Below are 15,588 nucleotides of genomic sequence, written 5' to 3'. Positions count from 1 at the left end.
AGGGGTAGAAATGGGATTGGGCCTTATACTCCCGCAACTACGCTACGACGCTTGACCGACTCTGTCGTCCGTCTCCATCCTTACCCAGAATCCCCTCTGTGCCCGCGCTCGGCGTCGGCCAGCCCGCTAGCGCCCTGCTTCCACCGACAGCTCCACCGGTGCTCCCAGCGCTGGGGCGTGACGGCCAGCTCACCGGACATCGCCGCGCGGAGACACAGCTCCACGCCGGTACGCTGCGCTGCCCGGGCAACACGCTCACTCACGTTCCGCACGGATAATGTAGGAATGGACCAGGGGCTCGTCTTTGGTGCGGGTGTCAGAAAAACAAAACAGACGAAGAATCTATAATTTCAAGCCGAAAGGATGAATATATTAATAGAATTTAGGGCTGTGCAATTAATTGAATTTTTATCATGATTTTGACGATCAAAATGCGATCTCCAAACTGATATAACTGAGTTGAAGATATATATTTTTTAGCAGCTGGATACATATTTGTACATTCATTTCTGTTTGAACATTTTGTGTCTTTTATTAAGGGGACATTTCATAGTACTCGGTTATAAAGTGTTTTTTTGGGGAGAAATTCCCAATAAATTAATCATGTTTCTAAACTCAAACATAATCTTTTGAATAATCATGATTTCACTATTGGCCAAAATAATCATGATTATGATTTTTTTCATGATAGAACTGTAAACACGGTTGGTGTAATGTTTGCATTTTAATATGCATTTTTTCAAAAGAAAGGCGACACGATAGGATAGTGGTAGGAAAGGAGAACGTTCTATAGTTTGTACTGCCGCATCGTCATTTAGTGTCACTTATATGTTTTTTATTCAATGTTTTGTACACTGAACAGAGCAATATTCACAGAAACTCCCTCTGAATGAACGCCGAGGTCTGAATGAGATCCCTCTGAACGATCTTTGTCTGATGAAGGCTGTGGGCTTGCTTCTCCTCTGCCAGATGGACAAAAACAAGAAGGAGAAGAGAGACAAGGAGCGAGAGAACGAGAAGGAGAAGAGAGACAAGGAGCGAGAGAACGAGAAAGAGAAGAGCTCTCTGGCCAGAGAGAAGGTGGTGAAGAAGAGACAATCTATGCCCAGCATGCGGATCAGACCAGACCCCAGGTAGACCAAGTCTCTGTCTCACTCTCACACTCACTCTCTCACCCACTTACCGACCCCCCCATAGCCCCCCAAGGGCTAAGACATAGGACAACTAAGTGACTGAATGTCTCAACATGGCCACTCTCCCGTTGATGGATCTCTCTTGTTCTTTGTTCCTGTCTCTCCGTGTCTCTCTCTCACGGACGTCTTCGCTCTTGCCCTCAGAGTGCCGTAAAGCTCTCTGAGAGATGAGGTCATATGGTTGTGATTGTTTGTTAGCTGTGCGGTCATCTTCCCCCGGAGCAATGATGTCATTGCCTTTTAACTTGTTGCATAACCGACCATGTGCCGGGCTAAAAAGGCACGTTCCGCAGTTGTGCTTATAATGGTGCGTTGTGATTCCATCCATATCCGGCCTCAATCGGCCAAAACTTAAGCCAAATTAGTGCCCATTGGCTACGATCCATAAACGTAACCCAACCCGAGTACAAGATACCGAGTGCACACCCCTGAAAGACCATGAATCTTCTTTTATCAATGTCGGTATAAATGTTCTTCTCTTTATCCAGCCGTGAGTAAAGCGACATGTGTTGTTGTTTTTCTCAGCCCCAGTCCGTTGTCGCGACAACGCCCAGACTCCCCTGCCGGTACCCCCAAGGGCAGACCCTCCTCCCCCGCGTCCGCCAGGACCTCCTCCCCCCGGCCCTCCTCCCCCAGGCCCTCCTCCCCCCGGCCCAGCCCCGGGCGGGCCGGCGCCGGCCGGACCCCTCCCGGCCGAGCCTCCACCCCCGGCAGGGCCAGCCCCTCCACCCCCAAGCACCGCCCCCGACGGGCCATGACCCCCGTGCGCATCGAGCACCGCGCCTCCTCCCCCTCCCCAGCGCCCCTGGGGCGGACCCGGGACCGACGGCCCAACACCCCCGAACCCAGGAGGGGTGAGTGGACGCTCTCACTCCCTGTCTACGTCTCTCCCTCTGTCTCACTCTCACTCTCTGTTGCCCCTTTCACACCGCCGCAAAATCGGGGCCGGTTCCGGGCCAGTTCGGAGCTAGGGCCAGGGCTTTGGTTTCACACCGCCAAAGAACCGGCTCCGGCCCCTAAAAACCGGTTCAACTCTGGCCCCACTTTAGAGCTGGGCTAGAACTAGAACCGCTTTTACGCCGGGGGCAGGGGGCGGAGTTATCCGAACCTTCATAAACAGGAAGACCAACGAAGACCGGCATTTTTTAAAACACCGAAGTAAACAATGGACGTGAATCCGTGTATGGTTCTTTTTTGTTTTTTCTGATTTTGTTTTAAATCGGAATATTCAAAGAACGAACCATACACGGATTGAATCGAAGACGAAATTGTTGTTGTTGTGTTTGAAACTGGCGCGAGGGTTCTTCTGCGCGCCTAACCTGACGCTTGATCATTGTAGTGGTGGTTCAACGCGTCAACGCGCCAACGCAGCTAGATGAGTCCGTGTCCATGCAAGTGAACGGAGCGTTCCCTCTTCGTCATAACTATCAAACCAAACATCCTTCACATTCACCGAGCGAACATTATGAAAGTAAAATGCACATTTCTCGCTAAAAATGTTTCCATAAACGCATTTAATGGCGTAACTATGTTACTATTTCCACCCAGAATAAAGAAAGATGTCGGCCGTATGCTTCTGTCCAAGCTCACTAGCGGAGACGTTTGTAGTGACGTCATGACGTTGCTCACGCCGGCTCTATGGCTGGCTCTGGCCGGTGTGAAACCAACCGGTTCTTAACTGGGGTAAGGCTGGAACCAGTTTGGAACTGGCCCTAGCACCAGCCCGGAACTGGCTCTCGGTTCTTTTTGGTGTGAAAGCGGCATGTGTACGTCTCTCCCTCTGTCTCACTCTCTCACTCTCTGTCTACGTCCCTCCCTCTGTCTCACTCTCTGTGTACGTCCCTCCCTCTGTCTCACTCTCACTCTCACTCTCTGTCTACATCTCTCCCTCTGTCTCACTCTCACTCTCTGTCTACGTCTCTCCCTCTGTCTCACTCTCTCACTCTCTGTCTACGTCTCTCCCTCTGTCTCACTCACTCTCTCACTCTCTGTCTACGTCTCTCGCTCTGTCTCACTCTCACTCTCTCTGTCTCTGTCTTTCCCTCTGTCTCTGTCTTTCTCACCCCATCTCTCTCTCTGTTTGTCTTTCTCACTCTCATCTCTCTCCCTCTGTCTGTGTCTCTCTCTGTCTCTATTACTCTCTCTCTCTCCCTCTGTCTGTGTCTCTCTCTCTGACTCTATTACTCTCTCTCTCTCCCTCTGTCTGTGTCTCTCTCTCTGTCTCTATTACTCTCTCTCTCTCCCTCTGTCAGTGTCTCTCTCTGTCTCTTTTACTCTCTCTCTCCCTCTGTCTGTGTCTCTCTCTCTCTCCCTCTGTCTGTGTCTCTCTCTGTCTCCATTACTCTCTCTCTCTCTCCCTCTGTCTGTGTCTCTCTCTCTCTCCCTCTGTCTGTGTCTCTCTCTGTCTCCATTACTCTCTCTCTCTCTCCCTCTGTCTGTGTCTCTCTCTCTGTCTCTATTAGTCTCTCTCTCTCCCTCTGTCTGTGTCTCTCTCTCTCTCCCTCTGTCTGTGTCTCTCTCTGTCTCCATTACTCTCTCTCTCTCTCCCTCTGTCTGTGTCTCTCTCTCTGTCTCTATTAGTCTCTCTCTCTCCCTCTGTCTGTGTCTCTCTCTCTCTCTCTCTCTCTCTCTCTCTCTCTCTCTCTCTCTCTCTCTCTCTCTCTCTCTCTCTCTCTCTCTCTCTCTCTCTCTCTCTCTCTCTCTCTCTGTCTCTCTCTCTCTCTCTCTCCCTCTGTCTGTGTCTCTCTCTCTGTCTCCCATCACTGTCTTTCCCTCCTCCCTGCGTGACTAAAACTGTGTTCCTGTCTTTGTAAACAGGCTCCCCCGTCGTTCCCACCCTTACGGTTAGCCACGCCCCCACGGCCCAATCTAGTGCTCCCATCCCCAGCCCGGCCGCCCTGCACAGCCAATCAGCCGCGAGGTCGCCCGGGGGCGACGCGGCGACGTCACCGGCCGGTAGGTCGACCGGGGGGACCACGGACCGCGAGGAGGCGGGGCGTCTGCTGACGGAGCGACGGCGTCAGGCCCGGGAGCGGAGGGAGAGGGAGGAGGAGGAGCGCCGGGAGCAGGCGGAGAGTGACAGGTCAGACCTCAACACACACACTGAGCAATACACACATGCACACACACGCACACACAGGCTACCAACATGCACACGTGCAACACATAAGACACACACGCGGGTGCTACACACAGACACACACGCGGGTGCTACACACAGACACACACGCGGGTGCTACACACAGACACACATGCGGATGCCACACATACACACACACGCACACGTATATACACACATGCACGTGTGCTAACACACAGACACACAGGCGGGTGCTTCACACACACACACACACACAAACATGCGCGCGTGCACAGACACACACACACACACACACACACACAACACATGCACACACAAACTACAATTAGTGTCTTTATTTCCACTTTCTGGTCAATTCAATAAATAATAGTTTGAGTCCAAACTTTTATTTGATGGACATAAGAATGGTTGCATGATGGAACTGACATTGACTTAACGTGGATATTACACGTATCTGTCCTGACACTGCTCCATCTCCTCCCCCTGCCAGGGTGCTGAATGAGGAGAGACTCGTCAGGGAGGAGGAGGAGAGGAGGAGGCGTGAGGAGGAGGCCAGGGTAGAGGCCGAGGAGCAGGGAAGGAGGGAGGAGACGCAGCGGCTGCAGGATGAGCAGGAGGCCCAGGAGAGAGCGAAGGTGGAGCAGGAGGAGCAGGAGCTCCTTCTTAGACAGGTAAACACACCTTACACACAGCTCACCTGGACAGGTAAACACACCTCACACACAGCTCACCTGGACAGGTAAACACACCTCACACACAGCTCACCTGGACAGGTAAACACACCTTACACACAGCTCACCTGGACAGGTAAACACACCTTACACACAGCTCACCTGGACAGGTAGACACACCTTACACACAGCTCACCTGGACAGGTAAACACACCTTACACACAGCTCACCTGGACAGGTAGACACACCTTACACACAGCTCACCTGGACAGGTAAACGCACCTTACTCACAGCTCACCTGGACAGGTAAACACACCTTACACGCAGCTGACCTGGACAGGTAAACACACCTTACACAGCTCACATGGACAGGTAAACTCTGCTTACCTGTATAGGTTAAGACACCTTACTCATACCTCACCTGCACAGGTAAACCAAGCTTACCAAAAGAGCTTACTGACTTAACTGGAGAAGAACCCCTTTCACACTAAATGACTGGGATAACATTGAAGGCACCGTTACTGAGTAATACTATTCACGCATGCAGCTATGTTCAGGACGATTCTAGGGTTAGAATGATATAACAATGCTGTAATATGGACCAGGAGACCAGTAGATGGCGGTGATGCAACACTGAGACAAGCTCCCTTATTTCTTGTTTCTAGAAATTATTGAACAAAAGGGCTTCTTTGCAAACAAAATGAGCTGTGTTGATATTGTTATCGGATTACTCAAAAGCACTGGCTCATTAAGATAAACAGTCGTGGATTCAGATCCGTCTCCGTGTTGAGATCGACTCGCTGACTCTACGCTCAGTGGGGCCAGCGGCCTCAAACCTCACAAACTCAGAGTAGCTCTCTTATTTTGGAACCTGTACAGAAAAAAAAAGGGTTTTGTTTGCAAATGAGAAGCTGTACTAATAATAATGATGTAATAATGATAATACGTTCGGATAGCGCCATAAGCAGTGGTGTGTTAAAATAAACATTTGCTGATTTCATACACGTCCTCAGTGGAGTCTTGTGATTGGTTGGCACGCTCTATGTGAAAGAGTCTAACGTCAGATGACGTAACCCTTTGTGTGCCATGTGACTGCTTTCATTCACAACACAGCTGTAAAGGCAGTGATCCGGAAATGTCACTACGTCATGAGCAGGCAAAATTGCTTGTGCAGATTTCCAGGAAAATCCCTGTTCCTTCTCACATGACCCCGTACAGGAAATCATCAAGACCTTTGCAGGGAAAAACTGCATGCGGGAAAGGGGCCAAGGTAAATAGGGTTTACACACACCTCACCTATAGGTAAACAGACCTTAAACACACCTCAACTGAACAGGTACCCCTAGCTTACTTCTATAGGTAAACACACTTCCACATACCCCTCCTGCACGGATAAACCTAGCTGACCTGTAAAGGTAAACAAAGCTAAGACAAACCTCAACTGCAAAGGCAAACCAAGCATAGCGGGAGTTGAAAAACAACCGTACCTGTTTACTTTCCATGAAGAACTATAAACTAGGCACAACCCAGTGAGACAAGGCACGGGATGAGACCAGTCGCAGTATCACGACAGCAGACGGCCTCATCATCATCTGTGTAACTGGTAGTTGTTCGCGTAGCTGAATTTGGACCCCATCTGCTGGACAGAGAGGGAATTGCAGCTTGTGTTTGAATGTGGGTTGGCATTATAACAAGACTTTCAGCGCGTGGCCCGTAAATGCTGAAAATACACGTTTAAATATAGCCTGAGAAGAAACACTTTGGATAGAGTAAACAATAATTGCAGAACAGCCACTCCCTCGATAAGAGGTCTTGTTACTTCAGTTTCTCCATGATAATGGTGTGTGTGTGTGTTTGTGTGTGTGTGTGTTTGTGTAGAAGGAGGAGGTGGAGGCAAAGGCTAGGGATGAGGCGGAGAAGCAGCGCCTGGAGCGGGAGAAACACTTCCAGAAGGAGGAGCAGGAAAGACTGGAGCGGAAGAAGGTAGGAGCCTTCCTCATCTTTACTACACAACCTGTACTCTCCAACGCAACCTCAATGCTGCACAACCTTGACACTACAACACAACCTGAACACTACAACACAACCTCAATACTACACAGCCCGTACACTACAACACAACCTGAACACTACACAACCTGGACACTGCAACACAACCTCAATACAACTACAGCAAACCCTGACAACACAACCTCAATACAACTACAGCAAACCCTGACAACACAACCTCAATACAACTACAGCAAACCCTGACAACACAACCTCAATACAACTACAGCAAACCCTGACAACACAACCTCAATAGAACTACAGCAAACCCTGACAACACAACCTCAACGCCTAAAGACAACTGTAAACCTGTGGTCCACCATAACAGGGTGTTCTTTGATGGTGTGAATCTTCGGCCCAATAAACCCCTCATCTCTCTGTCTTTACGAGGGGCAGCTGGAGTCAGGACCAACAAGAGACTGCAGCGTTGCGTCCTTAAACACGCACACTATGTTATTTTTATTAATCTGGCGTTTCCCACATACTGGCTTACAAGCCCTCCCCTTCCCCTCCTCTCGGTTTTTCCTCTCAGTCCCAACTCTCTCACTATCAATTTCAAATAAACAATAATTGTTTGGCATGAAAGTTACTTCAACAATATGTCCAAAGCAACAGCATTAAAAAAACAGAAGCAATAAAAATCTCTCTCTCGCTCTCTCTTTCTTTCTCTCTTTCTTTCTTTCTTTCTTTCTTTCTTTCTTTCTTTCTTTCTTTCTTTCTTTCTTTCTTTCTTTCTTTCTTTCTTTCTTTCTTTCTTTCTTTCTTTCTTTCTTTCTTTCTTTCTCTCTTTCTTTCTTTCTTTCTTTCTTTCTTTCTTTCTTTCTCTCTTTCTTTCTTTCTTTCTTTCTTTCTTTCTTTCTTTCTTTCTTTCTTTCTTTCTTTCTTTCTTTCTTTCTTTCTTTCTTTCTTTCTTTCTTTCTTTCTTTCTTTCCTCGCCCCCCAATGGTCCACACATGCTAAATGATGCTGGATGCTACGCCTGCTACCTAAAACAGAGCCAAGCGGGGAATTAATAACAGCTTTGGCTGTAAAACACTGATCAATACAGGAACAACTAGCACACACTGTCATACAGTGTCGTAATGTGGACTCTTTTTTGTTTAATCTATCATTAAACAAAAAAACACACAAAGTAAATAAAATAAAAGGTACAAATAACAGCTGTTGGACTCTGCATCATCATCATCATCATCAAACCTTTATTTACAAACTCACAAGAGAAACAAGGAGCTGTTTGTTAGCGTGAGACCGGGGGGTTCCAGCGATGCCAGGCGGAGAATCCTGCCTCAGGCCGAAGGATGAGTCACTCTCTCTAATCGGAAACAGTCGTGCCAAAAGTCATGCCAAGACCTTTAGCATTTAGCATAATCCTGTGGTAGAAGAGGAGGCCTACTATATATGGTCTTAAAGTGATATTTTATATCTGGTCTTTCCCTGATATTAGATGTTTCATGAAGTCCTTGTAAGTCTGCTGTGGTTACTTTAAACAACCGGGCCTTTAAAAGAGGACGGTAGCTTGAAACACAGCACACAGGTCTGGTCTCGTGAGGCCTGTGCCTTAGGGTTAACTGAGGGCTGCCTGCCGGTTTGCTGATTCACATTATATCTTTCGCTTTTTGTTTTCTTCTGTTAGCGTCTGGAGGAGATCATGAAGAGAACACGCAAGACTGACCCGGTAAACACTCTCTCCGTCTGTCCATCGCTATGTCCCTCTCTCTCTCTCTCTCTCTCTCTCTCTCTCTCTCTCTCTCTCACGGTCCCACCACATTGTTCCTAAATATATATATTTTCAGAAGGAAAACCATCAGGATCCTCACATTATTAGATTACCATTCTTAAGAAAACCATTTAAGCCTTCAAGAAATATTTTTAATTGCACCACATTTTCATATAACAAAGTTGACATCGGTTTTGTTTTTAACCGGTGACCGCAGATCTGGCTGGATTAAATGGAAGGTTGACCTAGGTTCTGTTTGTTTTTTAAATGTCCAACAGGAAGAACTGTAGTTCAGTCCTTTTACTGTTTAAATGTATTTTAAGACTAACTATGGTTCGGTTTTGTCTTAAAAATGTCCTGTAAGACTTACCATAGTTGTGTCATATTTCCTCAGAAGGAGAGCAAGCCCTTAATGAAGCCAGACGACCAGATGAAACCAGTGGACAGCAACAAAGGTGAGAAACATACCCCTCTGAGGAACATCTTCCTCTGGTCGGGCTCTGCATGCCCCTAGGGCTGCTGGGAAGTCTGTCTGTCCTGTACCAGACGGGACTAGACGTGGCCTTAGGCTTAACCGGTTCTACTGAGCGTATACAGCTATTGCCACACATCCACGTACGTGAGCCGCTTGGCTCTTGAGCACTGTTGAAACCAACAAAGCCACTAGATAAATAGGCCTGCTGGTGTTTGACATTCCAACAAAACGGTTGTGGGTGCGATCCCGCAAGTTTTCTTTCTAACCTGTAGTCATCCTAGAGACGTTGGCCCTAACCCCCCTAACTAGTCTTTAATGACACGGATCAGGACAAAAGTCCACTAAAACTCAATTTAGTTGAAAGCCTATGCTAAATGACTAAATAGTAAACTGATCAAATGTAACTTTAAATGGATGAATGACATATTATTTGTCCTGCAGACAAAGCGGTACCACATGTAGTGGAGTGTCCTGTGTCCTGTCTTCTGTGTGCTGGGTCAGAATGTTCTCGAACACCATCTGAGTCCCATTCATTTTTTTTTTATTTCAACAACGTTCGATTCGTTCCTCACCTCATATCCACAGCAGCTGCTACTGCAAACACATCCTCGGGGCACGGGGCATGTGCACGTTCACAAGCACATGGGCGTGCGTGCGTGCGTGCGTGCGTGTGTGTCTGTATGAGAGCGTGTGTGTGTGTGTGTGTGTGTGTGTGTGTGCGAGTGGGGAGAGAAGAAGTGTATTCAAGAGTCATTGAGCTGCTCTATGAAGGAGGAGGTGGGTGTGTTCTGACTCCACCGCAGTCATGCTGGATCAGTAGTTTGAGGAGGAGGAGGAGGAGGAGGAGGAGGAGGAAGATGTCAACCACAGGACTGAGTCGAGACCACATCCCCCTCCTCCTCATCTTCTTCCACCCATCGCCTCGCACATGCTCAGTTTAGCCTGACTCATCTCTAGGGTGGTCCCGTGCGTGTGTGCGTGTGTGTGTGTGTGTGTGTGTGTGTGTGTGTGTGTGTAACTGTGTGTAACTGTGTGTAACAGAACTGTGTTGTATCTGTGTATCTACAGCGTGCGCAGACTATCAGCCCCGATCTGAGATTCTTCCGACCAATCACAAGACAGAGAATGGCCAGAATGGGCGGGACAGGTAAGACCTCCTTCCTGTTTCTCCTTAACACGAACCAGCGATTTGAAACCAGATAGACTTAGTGGCTAACCCCTGATGGCTCAGGAAGCTACCACTAACGAGCTGAACAGGACCGATAGCAGGAAGCTACTGCAAGCGAATCACCCCATATGTTTGACAACTGCTATGCTAGCAGGCTAATCAAGCGGATGGCGTTTTAAGTCCACCGATATAAAAAATGCTACTGCTAGTGAGCTTATCGGGATTGCTAACATACCGCTAATGCTATGGCTGGCAAGTTAATCAGTGTACTGCTACCCAAAGATAGGTCAACCGATAGCTGACCATGAGCATACTTCTAGCAAGCTAATCTAGACAGCTAGCAGCACACTAGTGAGCTCATCAGGGTTGCTTTCAAGCATTACCTACTCTATTTAGGGTATATGGGGAATTCAAAGTCTTCCGTACCATCTCTATTGGACGTATCCGATGACAAACAGCTACGCCTCATGAGACATGGTGTCGAAATAAGTGTGCATCAGTTTTAATCTTCTTTTACACTACCAATGCAAGATGGTGATATATATAGGACATAAGTGGTCCAAGTAGAACTGAGCCTTGGCATCTTAGTCTGCTAGCTGCTCATGACTGATAGCATAACTGCTACAGAACCATGAATTGAACACCCTAATATCCCATCTGGGACTAAACGTGCTATTTAATGTTTTCTCATCTTAGCTTGCCAATGCTAGCAGGCCAGTGACTAACCATTACCATGCTGCAACCGCTAAGAGGCATTCAAGCCTTCATGTGAGCTAGAATTTTCTGGATCTCTTCTCACCCTGGAAACACTCGCCACCAGGGTCTTTAAGCTGTCCAACGATAACAAACAGAAAATTGTGTTTGTTATCACTATTGCAATTGCCTCGCTTTAATGTTAGACTGATATTGAAGTTAAAATCGTTACTTTATTAATACAACTCACTGACTGTGGCCCAATGGTTGGTGGCCCGTTTCAGATGTTAGGGATTATTGATTGTTATTGATTATTGATATTATTGATCATAAGCGTGCTGTGTCTCTCTGCAGCGGGCCGGGTGGCGACATGGTGAACGGCCTGACAAACCTTCAGGAGAACGGTCTGTCCGCGAAGGAGGCTCCGCCCCTCTTTGAAGAGATCATCCAACTGACCAATCACGGCAATAGCACCAACGGAGGGCGGGACAAGCCTCAGAGTGATGCACTCGCAGAGCCAATCCTGGCCTTCGAGAGCGAGGAGCCGTTCATGAAGAAAGCTAGTCCGATGAAGCCCCAACATGTGGCAGGTAAGAGGGTGATGAATGAAGCAGGTGGGATAGTTACCCCTTTAGCAACTTCACCTGCACTAAGGTATGAATAGTTTAGTAGTTGACTTGTACTTAAAGGGGACCTATTATGCTTTTTCGACTTTTATGACCCATAAACGTTGTTATAATGATTGATAGTCATGTTTAACCATACTAAAGTGTCAAATAATGACGTACATGCATTTCGACGTATTCCCTGCTGACAGTCTGGGGTGGCTGTGCAGAGCGCTAAACACTCGGGACAACGTTTGCGATTGACTTGTTCACATTTCCGGGAAATCATCTACGTAGAGGCACTCCTGCCGCGCCCCCATATGCCTGGTCAAATCTGCCCGCCCGCGCGCTTCAAGGAAGGTAACCAATCACAACGGAGTTGGGTTGGCAGGAGGGGGGCGAGGGGGCGGAGGAGGACGAAACGGAGCGTTGACAGAGAAGGCTGAAAGCGCCCAGATGAGAGGAAGAGTTTCCCGAAAATCTACATCGTTTTTTGTGTATGGTTAAACATGACTATCAATCATTATAACAACGTTTATAGGTCATAAAAGTCGAAAAAGCGTAATAGGTCCCCTTTAATCCTTAGATCTGCAGAACTGAAGGTGCACTTGGTTGTGGGAGGGTTGGAGGAGGGAGGGAGGGGGGAGGGAGGGGGAGGGGGGAGGGAGGGGGGAGAGGGGGCGGGGGATGGGGGGGGGTAATGTGAGGCTTGGCTGGTTATCTTTATCCTGGTGACAGCTTGAATTTTGTGGGTGCGGGGGGGCCGGGGTTTGGGACCCAGGCCACATGCTGGCCGGCTGACTGGCTGACTGGGGTGAATCTCAGCCAAAGTAAACAGGGTCTCGCACGTCTCCTGTCACCTGTTGCTCTCTCTCTCTCTCTCTCTCTCTCTCTCTCTCTCTCTCTCTCTCTCTCTCTCTCTCTCTCTCTCTCTCTCTCTCTCCAGTCCCCACATAACACACCTGCTCCAGAGAGCCTTACATGGTAGCCAGAATCTATCCACCTAACGATGAACATCGTACAAATTAGCAGACAAATAAGAATCGTCTGGGTGTGTGTGTGTGTGTTTTAGTGCCATTCTTTCTACTCTAATGTAATCAAGGATGCCTAGAAAGTTGGTGTAGAATGGCTAGCATAGCGTGGCCTGCCTAGATTTGCCTGGCCAGCATGTGTTGATGTCAGTCAAGACAAGAGGCTTCTGTTGACATCCATCTCTCACTAACCTTTTCCACATCAATCTCCTGTATTCTGAAGGGCATCACGCGCACACGCATTCGACCATTCATGCACACGTATTCAGTCACACTCACCGATTCACACGCACGCACACGCACACACACACACACACACACACACACACACACACACACACACACACACACACACACACACACACACACACACACACACACACACACACAAACACACGGCTCCTGCCATCAGTTAGACCCCCTGCAGTTAGTTAGTGTCGGGTTAACGAGTCGGAATCCTAAACACCTGTTTTACAACCAGTTCAGAGGTTAAAGGTCACCAGGCTAAGAGCTCAACGTAGAACGACTCCAGGTCCCGGCACTCTTGAGTGCTGGCGGGTTTTCACTCCTACCCCGGACTGATCCAGCCATTCACCGATCATTTAAACTCAGTATTTATCCATAATAAGTTCAGCATATGTGGTGAGGCGCAGGTTGACTCTTAACACCGCGGTAGCCTAGGTGGCGATATCTAGAAGTCAAGGCGCCGCTCGAGAGTATAGGGGTTAGTATTGTGGTTTCATGGACGTTGTGACTCTGAGTTCTTTATGTTCTGTGTTCCCCAGAGGTGCTGTGAGAGTTTTCCGGGCCCTCAAGACACCCCGAAGCCTTCCATACGGGGAGACTCGTCGCAGGGGCATCCGGGGGCCCAGGCGGCAACACGAGACTCTCTGGCGGTCCTCGGACTGCGAGAGGAGACGCACGCCCTAAAGAACACAAGCTGCACCGCCGCCTCGCCCTGCTGCTGTACAAAACGCACCGTTTGCTCCGATGCTAGCGCTAAAGCTAGCGATAGCTGAGGCGCCGTCTTTAACCCTCTACTGTGCAGACCAAACTCTTCATCCGCCGCTGCAAGCAGACATGTCACAACACACTGGAGATAGGCGGGATTGTGTTTTTACGCTTTTAGTTATTTAACTCTCGAGAAAAGTTTAACAGTGGGGGGTGCGTTTGTTTTGTGAATAATTTAAATGATGTAAAATATGTGTTCGAAGGAGGAGTCTGTGGTGTGCGTTATGGTGTTTACTTTAACCTGAGGGCCATCTTGTTATGGCGTGTACGCTACTTTAGGCACTCGTAATTCTCCACGGATACATCCTCATCTGTACACGACTTAGCTTCGTAATCAGGGGCCTCAAAACGGGTCCGAAGATACATACTGTATGTAAATATATATTTTCACATTCAAGATGCTCCAATCGTGATGGATTGTACGTGGGAGCGGACGGCTGCAGACGCCAGGGTTTCGGAGGCCCGGGAACAGCGTGTGGGTTTGGGAGATGCAAAAAAGGACAAGTTCAGCCTCATTGTAGACGACCCTCACACTGTCATCGTTATCAGGACTAAACAAACAGCATGTATATGTTCCTGTCACTGGCTTCCACGACCTCCTGCTGTATGTACCCTCAATTCAAGTGTGCGTCCATGCTGTGTGAACATTAAATGCAGGTGCGTGTGATCTGTGGATAAATTGTATTTTACTGTGCGTCAAAGGGACAGAAGGAACTGCTTGGTCTCATTAAAGACTCAACGTTCCTGCTACATATTGTTTGCTGTTGTTGATCTGTTTAGAAGGGCAAGAGCTATAAGCATTTAGAACTGGGTTAAAGCCAGTCCTTATAGTATACAGGCTAGGATTTGGTTCCACAGTTCTGTAAACAGCTGGTTCCAGAGGTATGTACAGAACTGGCTCGAGAGTTCTAGTAGGAGTTGGATCCAGAGTTATTTTAAGAGCAAATTCAAGAGTTATGTTAGGGGTTGGATCTGGAGTTCTGCAAAGTACTGGTTCGAGAGGTCTGTATTTTGTTGCAGAGGTCCGTACGGAGCTGGATCCAAAGTTCGGTAAGGAGCTGGTTCTACTGTAGAGTTTTGTAAGGAGCTGGTTCCACAGTTATGTACGACGCTGGTGCGTGCTAGTGATCTGCACATAGCTGGTTCCAGAATGCAGATTGGATCTGCCGTTTTTATTAGATAGGGTATCGTGTTTCTAATAACTCCAGCAGGGGGTCGCGTCGCGGAGCTTACGATGAGCCAGCTTTGGTGACCACCAAGGGAGTCACGCTCCGCATCGGACTGCGCAGATGATTTATTACGTCTCACTAAGCGTCCCACCGGACCCTGCTCGACAGACGTTACGGAAACTATATACAAAGGAAGTTAGTAGTTACCAAGGTCCAGCCACGGACCCAGGTAATAAGTTAGTCATTACCAGTGTAGTAGTAGTAGTAGTTAGTGACTGGAGGAACTATCCAACAAAAATGATATTATACTTTCAACACCATGGTAAATAGCGTCATCTTTATATATATATATATATATATATATATATATATATATATATATATATATATATATATATATATATATATATATGTGTGTGTGTGTGTGTGTGTGTGTGTGTGTCTCTGTCTGTCTGTCTGTCTGTCTGTCTGTCTGTCTGTCTGTCTGTCTGTCTGTCTGTCTGTCTGTCTGTCTGTCTGTCTGTCTGTCTGTCTGTCTGTCTGTCTGTCTGTCTGTCTGTCTGTCTGTCTGTCGGTGCTATTCGCTTCCCCTCCACAAGGGGGAAGCACTGCAGCAGCCAGGCCTCATAAAATATACAATTACCCTTCAGTGGCGCCTCCAAAAGTGGAAAAAAAAAAGACACAAAGGACTCACAGATAGAACTCC

The 15,588-nt window shown here is 47.9% G+C and overlaps 1 protein-coding gene across 1 annotated transcript in view; it reads left to right on the top strand.

Moving 5' to 3' along the window:
• map7d1a (MAP7 domain containing 1a) overlaps positions 1-14,502 on the top strand; it is a 35,659-nt gene extending 21,157 nt beyond the window's left edge. Inside the window, exons 9-20 of the mRNA XM_056592193.1 lie at positions 89-228; positions 970-1,133; positions 1,719-1,829; positions 1,908-2,047; positions 4,011-4,275; positions 4,784-4,964; positions 6,843-6,947; positions 8,647-8,688; positions 9,125-9,185; positions 10,274-10,352; positions 11,421-11,656; positions 13,488-14,502. Coding sequence (XP_056448168.1) covers positions 89-228; positions 970-1,133; positions 1,719-1,829; positions 1,908-2,047; positions 4,011-4,275; positions 4,784-4,964; positions 6,843-6,947; positions 8,647-8,688; positions 9,125-9,185; positions 10,274-10,352; positions 11,421-11,656; positions 13,488-13,498 — 1,535 coding nt within the window. The 3' untranslated portion in view covers positions 13,499-14,502. The remainder of the gene's footprint in view (positions 1-88; positions 229-969; positions 1,134-1,718; positions 1,830-1,907; positions 2,048-4,010; positions 4,276-4,783; positions 4,965-6,842; positions 6,948-8,646; positions 8,689-9,124; positions 9,186-10,273; positions 10,353-11,420; positions 11,657-13,487) is intronic.
• The last annotated feature ends 1,086 nt before the right edge of the window (positions 14,503-15,588 follow it).

Source organism: Gadus chalcogrammus, chromosome 6, assembly GCF_026213295.1.
Source record: "Gadus chalcogrammus isolate NIFS_2021 chromosome 6, NIFS_Gcha_1.0, whole genome shotgun sequence".
NCBI lineage: Eukaryota > Metazoa > Chordata > Actinopteri > Gadiformes > Gadidae > Gadus > Gadus chalcogrammus.
The sequence above is the reverse complement of the archived record's forward strand: the minus strand, read 5'-3'. Positions and strand labels throughout refer to the sequence as shown.